At 38.8% G+C, this 24093-nt stretch overlaps 3 protein-coding genes across 3 annotated transcripts; 2 read left to right on the top strand and 1 right to left on the bottom strand.

Moving 5' to 3' along the window:
• The first annotated feature begins 1686 nt into the window (after positions 1-1686).
• c4h8orf76 (chromosome 4 C8orf76 homolog) lies at positions 1687-7747 on the top strand. The gene is made up of 8 exons (XM_077598946.1): positions 1687-1875; positions 2052-2153; positions 3100-3243; positions 3487-3537; positions 4352-4496; positions 6026-6116; positions 6183-6315; positions 6408-7747. The coding sequence occupies exons 1-8, from the start codon at positions 1771-1773 to the stop codon at positions 6576-6578; spliced, it is 942 nt and encodes a 313-aa protein (XP_077455072.1). The 5' UTR covers positions 1687-1770; the 3' UTR covers positions 6579-7747.
• Positions 7056-16706, bottom strand: tbc1d31 (TBC1 domain family, member 31). Its single transcript, XM_077598945.1, has 23 exons — positions 16362-16706; positions 15391-15528; positions 15105-15220; positions 14809-14987; positions 14559-14710; positions 13389-13548; positions 13100-13300; positions 12859-13020; positions 12624-12703; positions 12391-12537; positions 12178-12311; positions 11292-11425; positions 11028-11207; positions 10673-10905; positions 10500-10572; positions 10348-10427; positions 10145-10280; positions 9463-9555; positions 9285-9371; positions 8636-8803; positions 8470-8539; positions 7429-7551; positions 7056-7358 (listed from the first exon to the last, which is right to left on the bottom strand). The coding sequence occupies exons 1-23, from the start codon at positions 16430-16432 to the stop codon at positions 7222-7224; spliced, it is 3054 nt and encodes a 1017-aa protein (XP_077455071.1). The 5' UTR covers positions 16433-16706; the 3' UTR covers positions 7056-7221.
• A 271-nt stretch (positions 16707-16977) lies between these two features.
• Positions 16978-24028, top strand: derl1 (derlin 1). Its single transcript, XM_077598231.1, has 8 exons — positions 16978-17316; positions 18798-18909; positions 18994-19058; positions 20267-20293; positions 21911-22006; positions 22118-22170; positions 22302-22412; positions 23396-24028. The coding sequence occupies exons 1-8, from the start codon at positions 17164-17166 to the stop codon at positions 23544-23546; spliced, it is 768 nt and encodes a 255-aa protein (XP_077454357.1). The 5' UTR covers positions 16978-17163; the 3' UTR covers positions 23547-24028.
• The last annotated feature ends 65 nt before the right edge of the window (positions 24029-24093 follow it).

The raw sequence follows: 24093 nt of genomic DNA, 5'->3' as shown, positions 1-24093 counted from the left end.
CAAATAACAGTGTTTGAAACATATTTCATTGGCCTTTGTTGTATGATGATAAAGTGCTGTCTCTTCTCAGTGGGTTTTGATTTCCCATCATGTATTATATATCCTATGTCCTACTTGCAGTAGACCTAGTATCGTGAGTAGTTAAGCTGCTGTAATATTATATGCATACCTTTTTGTCTTCAAAGGTGCTTCGCTAAGCACTTTACTCCTTTGTTATATGTGTGCTCTTTGAATGTTAGCAGATCTTTTCACCACAGCTTTTTCAATGAAATACACAGTCAAAGTTGAGTTTTTTCGCTCCCTACTCCAGCCTCATTTCTTCTTATGAATGGAAACACTTTTCTTTTTCGATTCTTCACCATAACGTAATACAGTATGATTTACTTTACAGTGACGGTTCGACTCGTGCTGGAGATAAAAATGCATCTCTGGAGTATCTGTGAAGTTGAAAAGTATGATCGCATCACTTTAAAACTCCCAATAAATGTTTACTTTTTCATTTTTTTTTTGACATCACAGACTTTTAGATTCTTAAAAGTCACGATTAGTCGCGTTAGCATTTAATAACGATTAGAACTCTGGCGAACAAAATGAATGTGAATTGTCCACCTGAAAATAAACTAGGTGATGCAATTTGTACTCAAAGATAATTTGTACTACTTTTAAATCTCACCCGTGATAACAAGCTGTGTATTTTTGGAACTTACGTCAAATTAAAAATGTTGACCTTGTGCGTTATTAAATTTAGAATGTCTGTCTTGCTTTGTGCTACTCCCATTCACTTAATTTGTCCAAAATGTATATATTCATTATAAATATTTCTTCCTGTATCTATATTTATAACTGAAAATGTACATTTTGCACCTGTTTGACGGAGGTTCAATTCAATTTAGCAGTCAAATGGGAAGAAACTGCTCGCAAATTAAATGAGTTTATATAATTTCTATCTAAAGCATAAAGAAAATAGGCTTTAAATAGAGTTAAGTCAAAGGAAGAGTTATACTACAATGAAAACAATGAAACTGTATGAGTTATACGTAAAATGTTTTCCGACATTTCGAAGCATTCAGAATAAAAATGGTCAGAACGGACATGACATAATAACTTTTGGTTAAAAAAAATTGGTCAACTTTTCCTTGACAGATGTTTTGTCTTCTCATTTTGAATCCAATTTGGGGTAGCCAAACACCACAAAGTAATTCAGTAATGTTTTGATGTTCACTATCAAATTGTTCTATTCAATCACTCAAAAGCAAAATGTAAACCTCCAGCATGGCAGCTACTGCATATCCAGAGGTGAGTGACATAAATATAACATATAACAACTGCGGGCGTATTGTTGCCTGAAGGTTCCAAGTTGGCCTGTAGAGGGCACCATGTCCTCTTTGCCAGTGCTTATTAATGGTCTCTTGTTAATAATTTACCACATATGTTTAAGGTTTTTCATAATTTACAAAATGATACATTTCTGGAACCATTTCTGCAGAACAGGAGAAAATATCCACAGGCAGCACAGGAGAAGTAAAGAATATCACAATCAATATATCAAAGTTGATCGCATTGAATAACCATTTGTTTTTGTTTGTTTGTTTATTGTAAACTGGAATTGTTTTATTTGTATTTATGGTTTTTTTTCTACATCAGAATTTGGCTGGCCCGGAACTATTGTCACTGGCCTGTGTCCGTGCGGACTAATTTCAAGGGCGGAATCTACACTCAAGCATGTAAACATCCTGTAAATGCTACGTAGCCACTTATTCGTGACTTGCAATGGATCTTTTTGGAAGCAATTTTGACGACTCTGTATTTTCAGAGGCGAAAGACAAAAACACCGTCTCAGTTTCTTCTTATAATGCGAAATGCTGCAAACCGGAGGTGAGCGCCGGCAGCGTGTCCATGTACTCATCCGCCGGCTGTACATGCTTGGAACTAGTGTGGATCAAATGTTGCTGACATGAAGCTGTTCACCTCCATGTCACTACAAGATTGCCAGTTTCACTTAAAATACTGTTACTTAATACATTGATTGAGTTTTTGACCTTCTTTTATAGTGGTTTGGTGAAAGTGCTGCGTTGGACACTGAAGATTCTTTGGAAAAGCAGAAAATTTTCAAGTTCAGAGGTGACCTAGCAATGTGGAAAGGCAAATACCAGGTTCGATTCCGTCAATCCACATAGCGACACTCTTAACCCATTTTATAAGGTAGGGGTCTCCAACTCCAGTCCTCGAGGTCCACTATCCAATCTGTTTTCCATGTCCCCAACCATTAACGCTCACAATCATACCTAGGGGCAATTTAGAGTCTCCTACAATGCATGTTTTTTGGAATGTGGGAGGAAACCAGAGTACCCGGAGAGAACATGCAAACTCCAAACAGGTGGACAAACCTGAATTTGAACTCAGTACCCCAGAGCTGTGAGGCCGACGTGCTAACCACTCAATCCGCCGGGCCTAGCTCTGTATTATTAGTAAATAATATTGTATGATTTATAATATCTTTAATATTTTTTATCATTCCTAAACTAAATGAATACATAATATAAAATAAATTGAATGTTAAGACTAACCGTATGTATATATATACTAACATGCTTATTTATTTACTTATTTATTACCTATTTATTTAGCCAAAAAATGTATTTTATAATATCTTTCCATTGTCTGTATTCTCACCCTCTTGCTACTGTGACAGTGAAATTTCCAGAATACGTGATGAATAAAGTTTTCTAATCTAAATTGATAACATTAAAATAAATAAAAGCAGAGACTTTAGATGTCATATTTTTCTTATTCCCACAGTATTAAATTCATTGCACGCCATTGACAATAATGGGCGTCCAATTAATTTTGATGTAACTGCTCATATTTCAATGTCATTTACAATGCCAGATATAAGAGTGCAAATATTCAGTGCCAACCTCTCCCACTCAAAATGAATTAGGCTTCTAGCAATACGTCCTATAAAGAGTTAACTCGCTGGCTGCCATCGCTATCAATGGCAACCGATGAATTGATCATTGATATCCAGTTGTCATCTCCAATTCGCTGAATCTGATTTTATTTCTTTTTTTTCAAAAATGGATTTCCTCATTGTGATAGACAGCCCTGGACGCTTACACCAGTTGCCTGGGATGGGTCGCCGAGAACAACCTGTCAATCAGGAGGGACATTTTGGAAGGAATGGCTCGATGTTGCGCCGAGCTGGGCCACAGAGACAGAGCCATGGAATTACTTGATCTGCTGGTATGCAAAAACTCCCTCTGCTCTTTTGGGTATTGTACAGTATTCCCTCGAATTTCGCGGGTAATATGGACTAGACATGGCCGTGCGTTATTTGAATAGCAGTACAGTTGTACCTCTACTTACGAAATTAATTGGTTCCAGAACTTTTTTGGAACTTGAAAATTTCGTAAGTAGCGATGGACTTTATATGTAAATTCTCTAATTCGTTCCACGCCTGTTTGCATGAAATATCTTTTTTTCTAGAGCAAAGAAGCCTCCAACACGTGTCACCTGACCAGCCTTCTGCTACTCAAGGTAAAACTTGAAGCCCCATTCGCACTTGGCTAGGACGACGTAATCTAGGCTAATTTCTTATCTTATACTTGCACTAAAATGCTGCTAACTACTTAGGTCACTTTTTGTATCTGATGACTTATCGTATTGGCCCAAATATTGGATAATTGGATTGGATAACTTTATTTATCCCGTATTCAGGAAATATAAGATATATATAAATAATAACAATAAATATAAATATAAAATGACCCCGATTATAACCTCCCTCTTTCTCAAGACTCAAGAGTTTTTGAACAGAAAATTAAATTTTTATACACAAAATAATGACAGTACATCTTAAACAAATGATTATAACATAATATTCAAGAGAAAAAGCATGTTATTTTCCCTCATTTAAATCGTGAAAAAACTCTAATCCATCTTAATATCTGAACATTTAAATATGGGAATTAAAGTGAATGGTTTCTGTTTTTTAAAAATGTAAATTAACCAATCTACTGGTATAAAACAACTGGTTGATTGCAATAACTGCATCAACTCGAGTTCTGCACCTGGGAGGACTTGATCTAGACTCATTTTTTAACTTATAATTGCACTAAAACTCCATAGGCTGCCAACCACCCCTGACTACTTATTTATGTGACCGCTTATTCATGTTGACGACTTATTAGTTTTGGCTACTTTATGTTGATTACTTATTTATTGATGATGCATGCGTGGACTTGATGGTGAAGCTTTAAATCTCATTATACTTGTATAATGACAATAAAGGCATTCAACTCAAATGAATTGAATTCATTTAGGGTCACGTGTTATGTGCTTGGCCCCAAAGGTCACCGTCTACCGACATTTCGGACTCGTCGGACCCTTGATGTCATCTCTGCAGGAGCTTTGTAGTCTGCTGCCTTTTAACCCCTGGAATTGGTACAACCTGGGGAAGATCTGTATGCACCGACTGGATCACGGCACATACTTGAGTAACATTCTTTTTTTCTTCTTCTTCATTTGACTTTCAATGTTGGATTTTTTCAAAATGAATGCCTGAAGGGCCAAGTGACTGTTTTTGGTAATCATAAAAAAAAGTCAAGGTAACGTCTTAAAGACCTCCTGAAGCCACAATATTATGGCCTACATGACCCAAAATGGGATGACGCTAACTGTGGATGTCAGAAATCAATATGAATGTATTTATACAGTCAATGTACAAATTCAATTTATTCCAAAACCTAGTTTGTATGTCAATACGAATTTCCCCATTAATTTTGTTTTCTTTTTTTCTATCATTCGATTAAATATACTGCAGGTAATTACAAATACAAATTGCACGTAAAAGAACTGAGTTATAGATAGAAACTTAAAAAGTGTTTAAATTGTTGCCTTACTTTAAAGATTGGCGGTAGAACGGGCTCTTGCCGCCATTTGGCGGACAAAGACAGAAATTACCTCTCCCATAATAACGGCCACGAAGGAAACTATTTCAGCGGTGCACGGCACATTTTCACATGCTCTATTTATTTTAAGACATTGTCAAGTTATCTCTACTTTTCTTCAAATTTTGCCCCAAACTTGAAAAGGGGCCCCGATCTTTTCACAGCAGTAACAACTCAAATCCTTCCAGTTTACAATTTTATTAAAGTTTATGGTGATAGGAAGTGATTAGGTTGAAAACCTTAAAGAAAGGGGGAAAGAAGGAAGCATGTGAAATCATTCAAGTTTCAAGTTACTATGGTGATCAAAGTGTTGCTCTTGAGTGTACTAATAACATCTTGAATTTACTACAGAAAAGCAGGAGAGCGTTCAAATGATAGAGTGAAAGTGAATGGGTACATTAACTGATTGAGTAAATCAAACACAAATATTCGCTTTACAGAGATATGTCATAAGAGTAATCCAACTTAAGGGAAAATACAAAGAATGCAACTTAAGGTTGTGAGAAGCAAATTAAGCATCAATCAGATGGCATCTAGGTGGTACTTATTTTATCCTACCAGTTGCGTGTGATCGGGTCTGAAGGGTATTCCTTGCTCCTTTCTCGCCTGTCTACTTTCAAGGCTGGACTCTGAATTTTTATATCCTGGCTCATGCCTTATGGTCTCAGGCAGGAAATGAGGTGAGGTGACTTTGATTTGGGTTTTCTTTTCTGTCCCCTGTTGGCCTGGAGGAGGGGCAGACATATCTTCTCCAAAGTTGACTTGACAGACATTAATAAATAATTTCCTTATAATTTTCACTCATTTTTGTGTGTTTCCTCACATCTTTCATGCAAAATTGGAACACTGACCAATTTTAAAGGGTTTAGTTGGTAGTTGTGTGAGGACCGTGGAACGAATTAAAGTATTTACATATAAAGTACATCTGCTTACGAAATTTTCAAGTTACGAAAAAAGTTCTGGAACTAATTAATTTCCTAAGTAGAGGTACAACTGTAAATGAGTACACTTTGTTTTTTAAAATCGACATAAATAACGCTAATTCACAAAATCTCACTTGCTGACTTATCCAACAGAAGATGAAAGCATGGAAATGGAAGCGGAAGACGACAAAGTTTCCGAGGAGAGCCTTTGGCTGAAGGCCTGCGTGTGTTTTGTCAGGACGAAGTAGGTGAGCACGTGCTTTCATATTGCTCCTCGGTGGGCTATTTTCAGGGAGCACTCTACTTTCAGACTTTTGCTGAGAATCCTCCAGCAACAGCAGTCGTCATTTGTCCTGCGACACAACCAAATTGCCATCCAAAAAGCAGAGGAAGCGTTAGCGCGTCTGCATCCTGACCAAACCACTCTGCTCAACCTCACTGAGGCGAGTAACATCGCCTCGGGAGTTATAAGGCATCTATGGCCTTGCTTTGGGTTGGACGCTTATGGCTGATTAGCCGAGTTCCTTCTTCCCAGGTCATGTCAGAGGACCTGAACCCAGAGAAGATGAGGGAGGACAACCAAGATGGAATGAGTCTGTCTAATATTTGCGTGCCGACTTTTCGAGAGCGTTGGTGGGACAGGATCCTCCTGAGTGGCCTTCTGGAGGCCGATGGACAAAACGGGCTGAGTGATGTCAAGGCGTGAGGTCCAGACATTGTTAGGAACAGGACAAAAAAATGGACAGACGGAGAAGTTTGTTTCTTTAACAGCCACTTACCAAAGGAAGACGACGCGGGAAAAAAGCTTCAGGTTTGTAATTGCAATGTAATGTTTCCTAAATATGTTGTGTGCCGCCATTCTAAGAGTATTCAAAGTTTAAATAGCATTCACGATGCGAGCGAAATTATTTTGAATTGAATTTTATCTATTCTGCTCACAGGCAACCCCAGTTGCCCAAGTATTACTGTCATTTTTGTCTCAGAAAAATTCTGGATGGCATTATAATGCAACCTTTCCCAATTGTATATAGGCAACAACAACCTATATAAAAGTTGTTGATTTTTTAGTGTAAATAATTTCAAAGTGCTTTCTGTCAAGGGATAAAATTATATTCCATACAACTGAATAGAATTAGGGCACAAATAAGTTAAAGTTACCATTGGAAATGAAGTAAGAGCCAAATTGTTTCTAAAGAACTTTATGTAAAACAGCTTTTAAAACAGTATTTCCAATCAACATGATTTAATGTAAGACAAGACAACATGAATTATCCAACATGAACAAGAATCGTACAGTTAAGTAAATTAAACTAGAGCTTCTATGTTCTATGAGCTGCAACGCGAGCTTTTCAGTGCGAGCCAGTGCGTGACGAATCGAGGCTATCCTCTTTAGCTCTGGCTAAATGCTTCTCTCTCAGAGCTTTAATTTCCTTCATCAGTTGTCTCTCTTTACGGTCCAACTGCGTGCGGCCTCTGTCGAGTGAGACTGACGGGGAGCGAGAGGTTTTTCAAAAATATGCTCTGTCAACTACTCATTACGTTGCGTGTCGACTCACAGTTGGTGGAAGTGCTCTCTGCCGGAGAGCTGTTGTTCAGACACACCGCGTTGCTTCCTGCCTTCTTTGATGTAGTCGGCCTGGCGGTCGCTTTCTCCATGCGCCTCGTGTTGACGCCTGGCCCTAAAAAAGTGACATTACACCATTCAGAATGTGTTAAAAGTTCTGTATTTTCCAAACTGTTTGTCACACTTTTTTTTTCGACTGGACCTGGAACCAATACTCATGTTTTCTTCTCTTTCTGACGACTGAAAGCCTGTTATGTTCTCTTAGGCTGTAGTTATTTAAAAAAAAAAGATAAAAATGTTATTAACAGGTGCCTATTTAGCCTCTTGCTTGGGAGAGCAGCACGTAGCTGTGTACTTATTAATGATTGCAATTCCCCTTAAGTGATTAAAAACCATACAAATGCAACACGGCACATTTTCACGCACACAGGGCAGACGCAAAAGTCTAAAATGTATGTAGTAGTACTATAAAGTGGACGGCTTTCAGCCCTGGAAGAACGGGTTCTTGCCACCCTCTGGCGTACAAAGTATTACATCTAATATAAAGGCCGCGGAGGGAACTATTTCAGCAGTGCAGGGCACATTTTCACAGGGATTTTTGGCCATTATATTCATTTTAAGACATTAATAAATCATTTTCTTATAATTTTCTCTAATTTTTGCATGTTTCTCACATCTTTCATACAAAATTGGGACACTTTTGACCAATTTTAAAGGGTTTAGTTGGTAGTTATGTGAGGACCGTGGAACGAATTAGAGAATTTACATATAAGTACACCTCTACTTACTACATTTTCAAGTTCTGAAAAAAGTTCCAGAACCAATTAATTTCGTAAATAGGAGGTACGACTATGTTTGTTCTTGGTTTCTGATCAAATAAAAAATTGCCCTCCCTAAAATGCGACCTACTTTGGAAATGAGGGAAGCTAACAAATGATCTTAAATTTAGACGATGGCCACTGTTGTTAGGAAGCAGCTCTCTTGCATTAGGAATGTGTCATTTATGGAAAATAAAATGTGCGTGTCAAGTTACTTGTGTCTGCCGCTGGGCTGGGCGGCTGTCGCTGCGCTAAGCGTGCCCTCTGACTCAGCACATCGTCCCACTGCAAGCCACACAGAGAGTGCACATTTTTAACCCCTTATTTTGCATTGCACCAAAACAGTTTGTGCCGTTTGTGTTTGGGCGCTTCAACTCTCACCTCCCTTCCAGCCATGTCTCTCGGTGATTGGGCCAGCCTATCACCTTCCGCCAGCTTTCGTCTTCTTATCTGGCCTTCGACATTCTTTAGGCAATTGGCTGTGGCGTCTTGCTTCAGGTTGCGCTCGGCGCCCAATTGGCGCGCTTTGGCTGGGACACCCTCCTCCTCCTGCAGAAGTGAACCGGCGCTCTCGTCAAAGTGGAGCTGAAAGTTGCTTTCGTAGAGCAGTGTTTCCCAACCAGTGTGCCGCGGGAAATTGCAAGAAGTCATACAATATAATATTCAGATTGAAAAATTAATATGAATATAACAAGATTGAAATTGAACTATTACAAGGTTAAAATCATAACATGAACGTTAAATTATAGATTATACTATTATAATTTCTAATTTTTCTCTTAACTTGAACCGGAAGTTGTTTGGTGTCGAGGGCATCAACTTTTGACAACGTAAAGTCTGTGAGCACAATTTTTTTGGGGCGTAATATTAGGAGATCTAAGTGATATTTGGAGAAAAGTCAAAATTATGCCATTTCAAATTATCAACTTACTTATTTTTGCATCACTCAAACAGGAATTTGTTCAGGGTCCGCAGACATCAACTTTTGGTGACATTAGGTCAGTGTGAAAAATTTGATTTCTCAACTCACCTGCATTTTGGTGTTCTCTCTTTGGGGGCTGCTCTTTCCCAAATCTTCAACCTGCCGTTCTATGCGAAGCTGCTCCTTGCACAGTTGCTGACAAAGCATGCATCAAGACCATAAGATTTGGACCCTTATTTTCAACCTGACCCTTTATGGTGCAAGTGACTATTTTTGCTCTTGTCACCTGCTCAAGGTGCCTCCGCTGCACTTCTAGCTCCATCTGCCTGATATCCAAATCCTGGACAGCAGCACACGATTCCTGCTCACGAAGTTCCATCTGAAACAGAATTCCTCATTAGAATGCACTAAATTATCCTTAAAGTTAAAGGTTAAGGTCCTATTCACTTGTCAAACAATATCATTTTTAAAGAAAAATACCACAAATGTTAAATCTCAGTCTTTGCCCAATAGTGTCATTTTCATCCATACACACCTATTTTTAATAATTAGGGCCTTAACTGTGTATTGATTAAGTCTTTATAGGACACTCAGTGGGCGCCATTGACGGCACGAGATGTCCAATCCATTTCAACAACTTTAATGTTATTTTTGGCCATTAGGTGTTTTTTTTTATTATTGTAACTAATAATTGTTTTAATTATAAAAATAAAATAATGAGAAAGTAAAAAATAAATTTAATTAACAAAATGTGAATAGTATTGTCCCAGAATTTTGATCTCCACTTTGTGGATGTCAGCTCATGATTTTTTTTTTTTTTTTTTTTTTTAACATTATCTACATACTAGTCACTTCCCCTATAGACAGTTAAGGTAGATAACACGTATTTTCTGAAAAAGTCCAAAGTTAACACACAAACTAAACAAGTAGGTGTTCATTCAGAAAACTTCTTGGATTATCCTTCATACCTGCCTCATGATCTCCTGGTCCAATTTATTTATTTGTGCGACTTGGAGGTCTTGCTGGTATTTGAGGAGACGTCTTCTGTTTTCTTGGAGCATTTGTAACTCCTTCACGTTTAGGTCTTTCTTCATGGCTGCCAAACTGCCCATCACGGTTAAATACCCTTCAACAAAGAACGCGAACATACAATAATGCCGTGAGCGTTTACTTTTTTCTTTGCACTGTTAGTTTCTCTTCCTCTTTTGACAGCATTCTTCTGCGCTCCTCTTCAGCTTTCTTTAACCTCTCCTTTAGAGAGAAAAAAAAGTTGGATTTAGGTTTTTTTTGTCTTTTTAACTAACACAATGTCTGACTTTCTACCTGTTGCACATAGAAGTCATCATCTTCAGCTTGGCGCTGCACCAAATCCGTACGGATTGCCATCATGGCTTGCCTAATAAGAACATATTTTATCATTTTTTTAAAATAATTACCCCACCCTCCCAAAAATATCTTTCAAGAAACAAAAATAGTAAAAAAATATATAAAATCACCTTTCCTGGAGGTACTCCATCTCTTGCAGTCTTATTTTTTCCATCTCCTGGTTCTGATATTCTATTATGAATTCTGGGTAGTGGTTAAAAACGGGGTACGAGCCTTTGGTCAGAGGCGTCAGGTCAGAGAGCATCCTTGTGGGATGGATGGAGGCCGGCGTTTTACTCATCAGCCGATAGGCTTCTTTAAGCATAGCTTCCATGTCCAAATTGTTCCGATTGTGGAAAAAATACTATCACGTGGGAAAATGGGAGACGGTGAGCACACTCCAGACAGGAAATGGTAAATTTCACACTTAAAAGGTCAAGTGAGACCTTAAACAACTCAGACACAACTAGTTGCAAAAGAGATCACCTCAAAGTCGTGTTTGTGTGAGCAGAGCAGGAGGGGCTCCCTGCAGCATGTCAGGTAGGCCACACAGGCCATGAGTAGGAAAGACGGGTGGTTGGAAAAGATGTTGTCAAAGAGTCGGAGCCACTCGTCTCGGGTCAAAACCTCCGAGAATAAAGTCTCCAAGAGGGGCCACACGTAAAGCTGCAACCGATACACACCATTCACTTAGTTTCAGAAGTGACATGAAGCAAAAGTGAGGTCAAGTGTGTCGTGATGAAGCCGTACCTGTGAGGTGATCCCACAGTCAACTAGGTGTTGTAGCAGCTCCTGGTCGTGATGTGCCAGAACGTTCTCCGCCATGCTCAGGACGTTCAGAGGAGGGTTGGGGAAGTACTCGAACCAGTGTTGACACCAATTCACTGCAACACAGTGCAGCCAGGTAAACTACACGGAGACCCAAAGGAGTCAAAGTGGCGGCCCGGGGGCCAAATCTGGGCCGCCGCATCATTTTGTGTGGCCTGAGAAAGTAAATCGTGAGTGCCGACTTTCTCTTTTATGAGTAAATTCAAATGAAGACAATAGATGTATAGGGACTATTTCCTGTTGTTCCCCTTTTTAAATCAAAAATTAGTTTTTTTAATCCAAAATTGTGTTTTTCTTTTTGTGTTGTTTTTAGTTCAAAAAGCATTTTTTTCTGCTTTAGATCTATAACAAACTGAATATTGAGGGCTTTTGATCCAGTTCTTTTAATCAGATTTTTTTTAAATATCTAAATACTTTATCTAAACATTTTCCTTTTTCCAGCTTTTATTTTCACTGTAAATAAACAGATTTTTACAAATGCAGTATTCACTTTTTCCTTTAAAAAAAAAAAAAAAAAAACAAATGGTCAAAACATGATAGATTTTATATTTGCCCTCTTTTCTGATTGATTTTTTTAAAATTAATTTTAAAAATCCCCTACAAGAGAATATTTGCTATTAAGAGGCTCAAATAGAAGATTTGTACTATTTTTAATGTAAAAAAAGATCTCTCCATGATAGCAAAAGCTGCAAATTCATTAATCGATTAATTTTGGCAGCCTAATCGGAAGACATAACGGCCCTCCAGATGAAAGCGAAACTACGACTTGGCCCGCGGCAAAAAAATGAGACCCCTGCTCTAAATGTACCTAAGACTGTTGCCACCACCTCAAAGCACAGCATGGGATTGTTCTGAAAGAGCTTGACAAATGGGAAGGCCAACAGTGGGAGATATTCCGCCTCTCCAAAGATGGCAGCCCAGTGAGAGAGTGCGCACAAAACCCTGCGAGCGAATGGACGAGAGATTAGGCCTTCCAACTTTGCATTTCGAAGCTGTAAATTGACAAAAGACGGCAAACAACCTCTGCAGCCCCCTCTGGAGCTTTGGACTTTTGATGGGATACTTCTCATGGAGGCTTAGATAGGCTGAGTGGACACCTCTATCTATCAGACTGCTGTACGCGGCGTAGTTATCAGGCACACACAACAAGGACCGCCACACAAACGTCCTGAAAAGTTCCACGGCATTCCGAGTAAATACGGGTGACATTGGCGTACGGAGTAAAGCTTCAAATTCAAGAGAGAATTGCGCTACCTGTATTTAGCCGGATATTCTCCATATGTTTTGAGAAGACTCACTAGTCGGGTCTTGTTAAGACCACTGGAAAGTAGGTTCTGTTCAAAAGAAAAACATTTATAAACCAACGGCATACTGAGATGAAGATTATACCAATTAACAGGTTTCATTTCCTTGACATGATTTGTTTTACATATCGGGCAAGGGGACAACGCTTCGGTGATAAAAATATTGTTATCATCTAAATTCCTACCTCCTTATCCTCTACTGCAGACCCAGTGTGAGAACGGATCTTCACCTGTTTCTGCCGACCTGCCCCGGCTGGCCTTCGTATCGATTCAGATTTGACCTTCAGCTTTATCGGTGCCTTATTCTGCGCATTGTCCGAGACTACTGCCACCTGTGGGATGGGAGACTGCGGAGGCCAGACGGTTAGAAGGCACCCTTTCTCACAATCACTTCTAGCTTTGCTCGGTAAATCACGTGCATATTACTTTATTTAAATCCTCTGTGAGACTCTCAATGCTGAAGACGCTGATGCTGCCGTCGTCCAAGATGGCAGCCACAAAACGAGCGGTAGGGCTAACAATGACTGTGTTGATGGTGTTGATGTGGGAGCCGATGTAAAAGAGGAGCTTGGAGGTATGAATGTTAATGAAGCGCATAATTCCATCTTGACCCAACACACCCAAAGACTGTGAAGAGAAGACATTGTAAATCTTGACTTAAAGTCCACATGACTTCCTATGAAATCACCGCCACTAGTCAGAACAGCAAATGTACCTGACTGGATGTTCCATCGACTCTGGTAGGAAGGAATTCCAGTTGTCTGACGGTCCGAATCGGAGTGGGCATCTGGATCACCTTTATTAGCTTTTTGCTTTCTAAACACCACAGGTGCAGCAGGTTGGACCGGCCACCAGCTGCCAGGGTCTTGCCATCTCTGTCAAAGAAAAAAAGTGTAGCTCGTACATGATTTGTCAAGAATAAAACATAAAAAATTAAAAATAAGTGATTGTTACTGATAGGTATTGAAGCTTAAGCTTATTGCAATATGATCCACATTAGAAAAGTCAAGTCGCAATACATATTCTAATATATTGGGCGATGTTTGCTTAATCATTCATTTATTTTCCATACCGCTTACTCTCACAAGGGTCGTGTAAGGTGCTGGAGCACAACTATGGGCATCAGGCAGGGGACAGCTGGAATCGGTGGCAGGCCAATCGCAGGGCCCAGGGAGACGGACAACCATTCACGCTCACACTCATACCATGGGGCAATTTAGAGTGTCCAATCAGCTTATCACGCATGTCTTTGGAAAGTGGGAGGAAACCGGAGTACCCAGAGAAAACCCACGCAGCCCCGGGAGAACATAATTTGAACCTAGCCAACCATGCATGTTTTTTAGTTGTGTTCAACTAGCCAACCATGCATGTATTTATGATGTGGGAGGGAACCTGAGTATCAGGAGAAAACCCACGCATGTCCGGGAAGAGCATGCAAACCACACAGGAAGGTCTGAACCTGGGATCGAACCCTCCATCTCCGAACTGTGAGGCCAACGTGCTACTCCGTTTGTTTAGCTGTGTTTATTACATCCTACCGCAAACAATGTTCAGGAAGTATAGCCAACTAGCCATATATAGCTAGGCAAGGAATTAAGAACAACCGTGTGAAAATATAAGAAAATGGTGACATTATGATTATAATTGCAACTGACACACCTAAATTAATGAGGCATCTATTATACATTCAAGTATTCCCCCAAAGCTAGTACAGCATTCCATTTCCACTTCCTCTCCAGATAAATGCCTCTTAACTTTCCCACTTTATCAGTTTATGATCTGTCTTTTTCTTCTTTGTCCACATCGATTTTGGGTGGCCGTGGTCGAATTTCAGTCAATTTAAAATGACAAAATACATTTGGGTGGCGCGCGAATGTTTACTCACTGCGTCACAGCAAAAGCCTTGTAGAAGATGCGAGGTCCAGAGTCTGGCACGGGAAGCTGATATTCGCACACCAGCGTACTGCTCTCCCAAGCAAAGATGGAGTCGTCACTGAAACAGCTGAGAATGGTGTTGCTGTGAGGGAGGAAGAAAACCTGAAACAAGGAACACCATTATGTTTCTTATGCATTTCCCTCACCTAAACCCTACTAAGAAGCAAAAGAGCTATGTTAAACACTAAAACTATCTTTACCTTTTGTATGGACACTGACTTATGGACATTGAGCTTCCTCCTCCTCTGAAAAGTGTCCAGGTCCCACAACTGAGCGGTTTCTGAGGATGTGGTCAGGGCGAAGCGGCCTGAGCTATGGATGGAGATGGAGGAAACGGCCCCTTCATGACCGCGCATCCAACCGACCATTTGCTTTGTGTCTAAAAAACAATACAAAATAATCAATTTGTGGGGTAGAAGTATGAGATATCAATTACGAAATCTTTCAGTAAAATGTGATGACAATGAAAGATTATTGAACGTATTTATTATTATACCTTGGTCATAACACCTGACGCTATTGTCCACAAAAGCTGCCAGGAACTCTGTGGGTCGATTCAAGCTTATTGCCAGAGCAGTGCAGGGCTGTCCGGTTTTCTGCACTAGATGAAATCTGTCCAGAGATTCAGTGTAAAATTCGATCAAATTCTTGGCTATTCTTAGAAAAACGGCTTTGCCAGGGTATAGGATAAAAATTCAAATGTCAATAAAATTTGTGTCTGGTAACAATAAGGTTTCACGAGATAAGTTGGGCTTCTATTCGTGGAAAAATAATTCACTCACCTGAGTTTAGCTACATCAATGGCATAGATGTTGCCATGGTGATCACCAGCCAGGAAGGATTCTCCTGTGATGTTGAAGGCTGCATGGAGGAAACGTACCTTAACCTGCTGAGCTGTACGGACCACTGTCAACAACACGCTGTAGAAATACAAAAACACACTAAGAAGGAAAGCAGCAACACAAAAAAGAGAAAATTCCTGCTCTATAGAATGGACAACAATAATGATCTCTAAAAATGGGAAATATTGTTTGTTAGTTTTTAACCCTGTATGGCCATAAATATCATATTTGATAAGTGAATTTTAAGCAAACATATCATTTTGGATGCATGAATTTTGATTTTTGACATGCATTTTGAGCCATGTGATATTTTTTCCCTCATGAAAACTAATCTACCATCAGCGTATCATATAATGTATCATATTATAGTAGAAATTTTGTAGTCTTTTTGTTCCAATGGACCATTAAATCAATTAGTAGTTTGGGCTATTAAGGGTTAACATAGAATCATTTTTATTTCCTGAAATTTTCATGCATTTAGAATTTTGACTTAACTAAATATAAATTTGCACAACAAATGATGACTTATTATCCATTACTGACTTCTTTCAACAGCATATCTTTGTAAAATAAATAGGACATTTAAGTGAAACATTTCCTCATTCACTGCCAGTCAAATGAGTATTTTCACGGCATGTGCAGTGGTAGTTAGAAAAAAAATATTTCATTCATTTTCTGAATCGCTTATTCTCACAAGGGTTGCGGGGTGTGCCGTAGTGTTTTTAATTATTAAAAAAAACATTATCGGCTGTTTTGTTCGATTCGTCGCAAGCCCTCAAAAATCAAATGGATTGGACGTCTTCTACCGTCAATGGCAGTAAGAGTTATATAGGGCACAGCAATCTAAGGATTAACATTTCCAAGCATTGAAAATAACCGTGCAGGTTCAGCTATGTTACAACTAGTATTACCCTCTCCCAGAAGCTGGTTTTCGATGCTTGAGTTCCCCCGCTTCTCGGTTGCCGATGTCTGTCACATCCATTTTAATTAAGTCCCTAAAAAGTGCATTCAAACACTTGAAAATCCATCCGGTTAACCTCCACTGGCGCGACGAGTAGCGGGATTTTTGAAAAGAAAACCCCCTTTTTAACTACGATTACCAATCAACTGAACGCTCGGTGTAAATGTTGTCCCATATGTACTTGACATAAAGGGCGCAATCCCACTTTTTGAATGGTAAATTAAGTAACTTGTTCCAACTTCTTTCGCAGTTATTCGGGATTTTATCAATGTCGCCGAGAGAATACGTCACACATAAACAGAAAGATGCACCTTGGGAGAAGTGCTTAAATAGGACAGCCCCCAATCAGTGTTTCCGTCAGCGTAAAAGCGGGTTTTATACCTAAATTATTCCTAAATAATTTAAAAAAATATTCTGTGAAATGTTTTATGTTTATTATACATACTATTGGCTATGCAAAATGATCGTGATACTCACGATTAAATTATTGGACCTTCTTTTGCATCAAATTGATGGAGCTACGACCTTTACAAATTATTTTGAAAATCTAAAACGGATGAGGAAACTGTCATCACACAGTAGATGGTTACTGACAAACATAGCTAGCCGGGCGTTTGTGATTAGCCACGTCATGTAAACTTTTCAAGTGCTACTGATCAAAGATTTACGATCTGGCGTAATCGGGACAGTCCTTTAAGTATTAATCAGACTTTGGAGTTTATGTTTAATATTCAGAAACAATTATATGGAAGATGTCAGACATCGGGGACTGGTTCAAAAGCATCCCCCTCATCACCAGAGGCTGGTTTGCTGCCTCGATTGCTGTTCCCCTTATAGGGAAACTAGGATTGGTTGACCCCATGAGCCTTGCACTGAGGCCAGATTTATTCTTATACAGATTTCACGTAAGTGTTTCTTGGCTTAGTCCCGTGGGATGTGAGTGACTAATGGTCGTGTTTCCGAAATGCTAGGGTGTTAGCAGCAGCAGGCTAAATTAGCTCACTCAACAGGCCAAACCGAAAAACATCCAATCATAACTTGACACGTGAGGGCTAATCTAAGACTTCCGGGTTGACTAGAGGAGAAGCACCACCAAATTAGTCAAATTTAAATGCTTTCTACTAAAAGTTATGCGAGTCGAGTTTAACACGATATTTAGCATGAAAATAAAAATCTTACGCAGCCCATTTATAAAACAAAATAGTTACTTTTTATTCTTAGTAGAAGGCCACCTACTGTTATTCTATGTATAATCTGATTTAATGGTGTTCATCCCAGTGGAAAGAATAGTGTTTAACAAATTGAAATAAAACATAATTTATTTTTTCTGATGGTGTAATACGTTAATTAAAGCATGCTTGTCGGACAGACATGTTATCAGCAGGTACTAAATATTTTAAATGTCACAAATATCACGTACACCTGTGCTTGAGTTTATTTGTCTGTATCTGTCAAGGTATAACTGACATCCCAAAATGGCTGCTCCTCAAACCATATATAGTAGTATTTTTGTGTGTGTGTATTAACACGTTGACACCAAGATTTAAAAATAAATAAGGCTTGAGAATATTTTGCTTGTGTTCTTGCTACAAGTATAGTTGCTAAATCAAGTTAAGCAAGTAGTATTAAAATGTTGTGATAAAATAAGAAGAAATAAATCAATAAATACATTAAAATATAATAAATAACCTTTAATTTTATGTATGATGCAAATTACTGCCAAAGGTTGTCTATGGTAAATTTAAGAAAATAAACTACAATAGGTAGCAGGGCATCATTATTGTTTTCATCTCTAACAAATGTCCAATTTCTCAGCAGCTTTGAGCAGATTGAACACTCAAAATTGTTTTTAAGCACCCTCATGAAGATAAGTTTAAAAGATGAATTAATGAATAATGTAGCAAATAGGGCGGTCCGGCGGGTGAGTGGTTAGCGTATCGGCCTCACAATTCTGGGATCCTGGGTTTGAATCCAGGTTGGTCCACCTATGTGGTTTGCATGTTTTACTGGGCCTACGTGGGTTTTCTCTGGGTACTACGGATTCCTCCCACATTCCAAAGACATGCATGGTGGCTAGTCTAAATTGCCCCTAGGTATGAGTGAACGTGAATGGTGGTCTGTCTTCTCGTGCCCTGCGATTGGCTGGCTAGCAATTCAGGGTGTTCCCCGCCTCGTGCCCAAAGTCAGCTGGGATAGGCTCCACCACCCCTGCGACCCTTGTGAGGATAAAGCGGTTCAGAAAATGAATGAATGTAGCAAATAGTTATTCACCAGTAATCAATAAATGTTCAGCAGATGCAAAGAAATTATTTACAAGTTTTAACTAAGTGTAAAGTGTGTGTGTGTTTTTAATAATAAACCTTAAGAAAACCCTTTCTGTTTTCAGCTCTGGAGACCAGTGACGGCTACTCTGTATTTCCCAGTTTACCCCAATACCGGCTTCCTGTTCTTAGTCAACCTATATTTCCTCTACAATTACTCTACTCGGTTAGAGACAGGTGAGATTGCTAGCGTAATAAGCATTGATACAGTTTAATGTGCGTGTCATGGATGATGCATCTTATTTCCTTATGATTTTTAAGGAGCATTCGATGGCCGACCGGGCGACTATGTTTTTATGCTCCTCTTCAACTGGATCTGCATTGTTGTATCCTTTTCTATCCTTCTGTTGAGGGTGTGAAGAAATTAGTTCTTCACCTTCCGCTAAAAAGGCCAGTACTACTTAAAATGAACTTCTTTCTAAATTGCAAGAGAATCCTGTGAGTCATTAACAAGTACCAATCATTAACCCAAACAAAAGTGGGCAAGTGCCATAACACTCTCCCATTTGCTCTTTGTAAAAATGCTTTGCGTAAACAGGGTTGTTTGTAATTCCACATATATGAGTTTAGAATGAAATGCAGTTTTATTAAACATATGTACTACTAACTATAAAGATGGGTAAACATGGTGAAAAAGTATACGTATATTAGCAAAACAATCATCTTGATAGCATTAACACTGTGCACATGCAAAAGAAGCAATGGAGAGAGACCACTTGCCTAAATTAGTTCTTAAAATTGTGACATAAGTGTCGGAAGTGATTTGGTTACAAATATTCCTAAATATTTTTTAATTATATCACAATGGCTCTAATTTTCAGCACATCCATATTTAGAGAGATCAACTCACTCTTGCCGAGGTTTAATTTGTAGCCAGAAAATCTACAGAATACTGTAATAGGTTACGTGCCAGTGGTGGTGAATTATCTGCATTGGATAAAAAAAGTAGTAAGCCATCAGTGTATAATCATACATTGTCTTCTATATTTCTACTGTGTAATCTTTTAATGTGCTGGTCTGATGCTAAGTCTACAGCATGGGATTTAATGTCCAGGACAAACAGCAGGGGGCTAAGAGAACAGACTTTTCTTGTTCCACGTGCAGAACACATTATAGATCAAATTTCTGGCCACTGGTTGAGAATAGTACAAGTTCAATCCAAGAAATAACCCTTGTTGCGAGTCCAAATTTCTTCAAAACTTCGAACAAGTAGCATCATTCTACCTGTCAAACCTTTTGTCAAGCATCCACAGTTACGACACATTTAGAATCTGATTGACAGGAGGTGTATTATATTAAACAACCATCTAATATCAAAGACGGAGCATCTGCCTAATAAAAGCTGTCTGGTCAGGGGATGTGATATTTGGAAGTTCACCCTCCAAATGCAGTGCAAGCACTAGGAATTATTTTATTTCTTCTTTACAAGTGACAATTTTAGAAACTTTGTTAGAAGTTTGCAAGTGTGTGATGGTTTATGTGAAAGTGGGCTGTTTCTCCAATTGGTTGTTATCCTTTGACATTGTTGTTGCAGATAACTGGGCTGATCATAGACATGCAGGTAAGCATCTAAAAAAAGCCTGATTATCGGTCCTTCAGTGCCGTTGACAGTGACCATTGGTCACTGCCAACCCTCCCAGTTCAAAGAGACTGACATCTGTCTAGTAACAAACTAATTGCAGTTCACAGCGGAACGATGAAAGAACCCACAAGTGGCTTTAGAGCTGCAGCTTGTAGTTGTCTACTGTCATCAATGGCACTAAAAGAGTTCATTCATATGTTAGCCAGAAGGCAGTGTGGATAGCTGCAAGGTGTTCCAAAACATTTTGGATGGGGCAACAAAAAACTAAGAATTTTTAGAAATGCTAAAAAACATTAATAATTCAACCCTTAAAGAACGTCTTTTTGTTTTTCCCAAATTTTTAAATCATGTGTTGTGGTGTAACGGGACACTCTCGAATACGCAAACTGCAGTTATTTATATTGTGATGTTTTTCCTTCAGGGAGGGGATTAACAAAATACAGTCATGCCTTGAGATAAGAGCTTAATGCGTTCCGGGACTGAACTCATATGTCGATTTACTCGTATCTCAAATCAACGTTTCCCATAGAAATGAACTAAATACAAATTAATTCATTCCCACCCTCTGGAAAAAAACAACAACACCAAAAACAGGAGATTACAATGGAAAAATATTTTTATTGGTAGTAATTCACCATCTACTAACAGAGTAACAAATAACTAGTGGTTATGATGTTTAATAATAAAATGAGACATTATTCAATACAACGCGGCGTTCGCGGATGGGAGAGAGACTCGTAACGTAACATAAACTTTAAATTTAACTTAAATGAACTTGGATTCCTATACACACACTTAAAAAAGTTTTAATCTTACGTTACACTAAATTTAAACCTTCTTGTGCAATAACCAAGGCAAAGAGGTTCATGTATTCCACCGCGACTTTCGAGGCGAACTTCCTGCTTCTCCATACGTATTGGCGAGCCAGCTCAGTCACGCGTACATTACACTCATTTTTTTCGATTATTTCGTGCTTAATATCGATTCTCATCATACGCCTTTTCTTCGCACTACCCTTCATTGCACCGCCTTGCTTTGGACCCATTGCGTTTCCCTTAATTCTGCACTAACACAAAATAATGCAACGCTCCGCCCAGTGCTCGTAGAGATCTTTGCACGAGGGAGAGGCGGCGAGAAAGATAGTGCACTGAAATCATAAGCAGCCTCTCGCGGCCACCTGGCTGTCTCGTGTGCTCGTATCTAAAAATGGTCTCGTATCTCAAGGTAAATATTTGCTCGGAATTTTACTCGTATCTCAAATTCCTCGTATGTCGGGGCACTCGTATGTCAATTATTGACACGTTAAATGGGAATCATTTCAAGTTCGGACTTTTCATGCTGGATTCACTAATCAGAGCACAAGCCAGACTGTTTTTATTTTGTTTTGTATCCACTGTACATTGCGCTCACATCTGCAAACAAAAGGTGACACAGGTCAGGACAGTTAGTTATTCAGTTGCCAAGCAACAAGTCGACACTCCAGGAAGTCACTTGGACTGTAATGACGAGACCTGGATGTTAGTCGGAAGAATATTAATGATGTTTTACTGGAGGCTTACAATTGATGTTATTCTTGTTTTTTTCTTCTTCTTATAGCTGCTAATGATCCCGCTGATCATGTCTGTACTGTACATTTGGGCTCAGTTCAATAAAGACACAATTGTGTCTTTCTGGTTTGGAACTAGATTCAAGGTAAGATGTTATCACGTTCATTAAAATGATCTATTATTGATAAAACCTTGACAAAATGTGTCCAGAAAACCTAAAACCGTGGCATCAATGGTCTGTGTTTGGTTTCTTTAGGCACATTATCTGCCTTGGGTCATCTTGATCTTTAACTTTATCATCGGAGGCTCGTAAGTACCCCTTTCTTAAAAAAAAAAAAAAAACAATTTTTTGCATGTATCATATTTGTGTTTTGTCTTATTGCTGTTCTTCGTTCTGTTTGACCACACACACACCGACCACCTGCCATGCTTTGGAGCAGATTTGTGAATGAACTTATTGGAAATCTTGTGGGCCATCTGTACTTCTTTCTTATGTTCAAATACCCCATGGATTTGGGAGGACGCTCCTTTCTCTCTACACCACACTTCTTGTAAGTTCTTTTTTTCTTTTTTATTCGTAAACGAACACGGGCAACACTGACTGAAAATAATATTTTTTTCACACCTCCCAGTTTGATTTCTAGATGTAAAATATGCTCATGAATAGTTAAAAAGGCAACTTTTTGCAAGATTAGTAAGAAAGATAGCTCTACAAAATGTCTCATTGAAGTGAGAACACATAAGCTGCATTTAACCCTGTAGTGCATGAAACTTTTCTTTTCTTAAATGATTGTTTCACCAACGTGTGGCCCCCATTGAACATCCAATTGTACTATTATTGTTGCTCACATCTATTTTGTGATGCACATTAAAAAATATACGTATAATAAAATTTAAATAACAAATTCATTCATCTTCCATACTACTTATCCTCATGAGGGTGACAGGATGAAAATATATAAAATATAAATCTCATCTCATTTTCTGAAAAAAAAAAATACTAAGTAGAACACATTTTCTTTAAAAAGAAATTAAAATATGTGGGCCGTGTATATATTTTTGAGGTTGGTTTTTAAAATCTCATACGACCTCACACAGCCTAACTGTTTGGTTTCGATTGACAGTAATAGATGTCCAATCCATTTTAAATGGGAGGGATTGAAAGCGATCAAATAATTGCAGTTGAAATGCATTGGACATCTATTGACGTCAGTAGATGTTTTCCATGTCAATATCCCTCCTTTACTAACGGCCACAACTCAAACGTTCAACTACGGACTGGCAGTTAATATGATAGCTTTTGAATAGATGACCACTGTCCCTGAAGTGGTTCAAGTATCTATCTAAGGTCTATCAATTTAACAATTGCTTAATGATTGAATTTTTGCAAAATTATTAGAGGTCTGTCAATAATAAGGCTATAAGGGTTTGACAAAACAAAGAAAATGGCCACAAGAATGTTGCGCTCCTGTGGTGTTTATATGCAATGTTTCTCAGTTTTGATTTTTTTCATAATTGTATTCCTCTTCTGCAGGTATCGTTTTTTTCCCACCAGGAGAGGAGGGGTGTCAGGTTTCGGAGTCCCTCCCACTAGGCGAGCGCCACCTCGGGAGGGGGCAGGAGGAGGAGGTGGCCGTGGTGGACGTCACAACTGGGGCGAAGGCTTCCGTTTGGGGGATGAATAAGAGATGACAAGCGGCAGCCATCATCTACTTTCAACAGCTGAGCTCGAGTTGAAATGTTTGCTTCACTTTCTTCTGTTTGGGGAACCACAACTTTGTTCATATACTGTCTAAGTCCAACAGTTGGAAAGTAAAGATAGCAAGTATTTTAACACCAAAAGCACAGTAACACGCTGCTGTTTTGCCGACGTTCAATATAAATTGGATTTTTAAATTTTATTTTTATGTGATTTATTTTACTCCACTTTTTTTTTCTGTCTATTGATCCGCCTTATTTCACGTAATGACAGCAGACGGACAGATTGAGAGATGCTACCCATGCCATAGTTGATTTTGATTGGTCGTGGTTCTCCTCACCTTAGTGGACAGCATCTCATTTCACTTATTGTCAATTGTCAATGTGCTGAACGAATGCTCGGGTGTGGGACACGCCTTTTACCATGAGTGAATTTCGTTTTTGTAAATACAATTTACTGACCATCTTGTTTGATTTTGATTTTTTTTCCCCACATAGTCAGTTTTGGAGTTGCTGGGCTACATTCAGAACTTC

This window comes from Stigmatopora argus, chromosome 4 (assembly GCF_051989625.1).
Source record: "Stigmatopora argus isolate UIUO_Sarg chromosome 4, RoL_Sarg_1.0, whole genome shotgun sequence".
NCBI lineage: Eukaryota > Metazoa > Chordata > Actinopteri > Syngnathiformes > Syngnathidae > Stigmatopora > Stigmatopora argus.
The sequence above is the reverse complement of the archived record's forward strand: the minus strand, read 5'-3'. Positions and strand labels throughout refer to the sequence as shown.

What these genes read in the sequence shown, in the direction of transcription:
- c4h8orf76 (XM_077598946.1), top strand. Translation starts at nt 1,771, where the DNA reads ATGGATCTTTTTGGAAGCAATTTTGACGACTCTGTATTTTCAGAGGCG. An exon ending in CGAAATGCTGCAAACCGGAG is followed by an intron (nt 1,876 to 2,051) that starts GTGAGCGCCGGC and finishes CTTCTTTTATAG; the next exon opens with TGGTTTGGTGAAAGTGCTGC. An exon ending in GTGTGTTTTGTCAGGACGAA is followed by an intron (nt 6,117 to 6,182) that starts GTAGGTGAGCAC and finishes CTCTACTTTCAG; the next exon opens with ACTTTTGCTGAGAATCCTCC.
- tbc1d31 (XM_077598945.1), bottom strand. Translation starts at nt 16,432, where the DNA reads ATGGATGTGACAGACATCGGCAACCGAGAAGCGGGGGAACTCAAGCAT. An exon ending in CACACAAACACGACTTTGAG is followed by an intron (nt 10,906 to 11,027) that starts GTGATCTCTTTT and finishes CCCACGTGATAG; the next exon opens with TATTTTTTCCACAATCGGAA. An exon ending in AGAGAGCACTTCCACCAACT is followed by an intron (nt 7,359 to 7,428) that starts GTGAGTCGACAC and finishes GCTCCCCGTCAG; the next exon opens with TCTCACTCGACAGAGGCCGC.
- derl1 (XM_077598231.1), top strand. Translation starts at nt 17,164, where the DNA reads ATGTCAGACATCGGGGACTGGTTCAAAAGCATCCCCCTCATCACCAGA. An exon ending in TATTCTTATACAGATTTCAC is followed by an intron (nt 17,317 to 18,797) that starts GTAAGTGTTTCT and finishes TTCTGTTTTCAG; the next exon opens with CTCTGGAGACCAGTGACGGC. An exon ending in GGTTTGGAACTAGATTCAAG is followed by an intron (nt 22,007 to 22,117) that starts GTAAGATGTTAT and finishes TGGTTTCTTTAG; the next exon opens with GCACATTATCTGCCTTGGGT.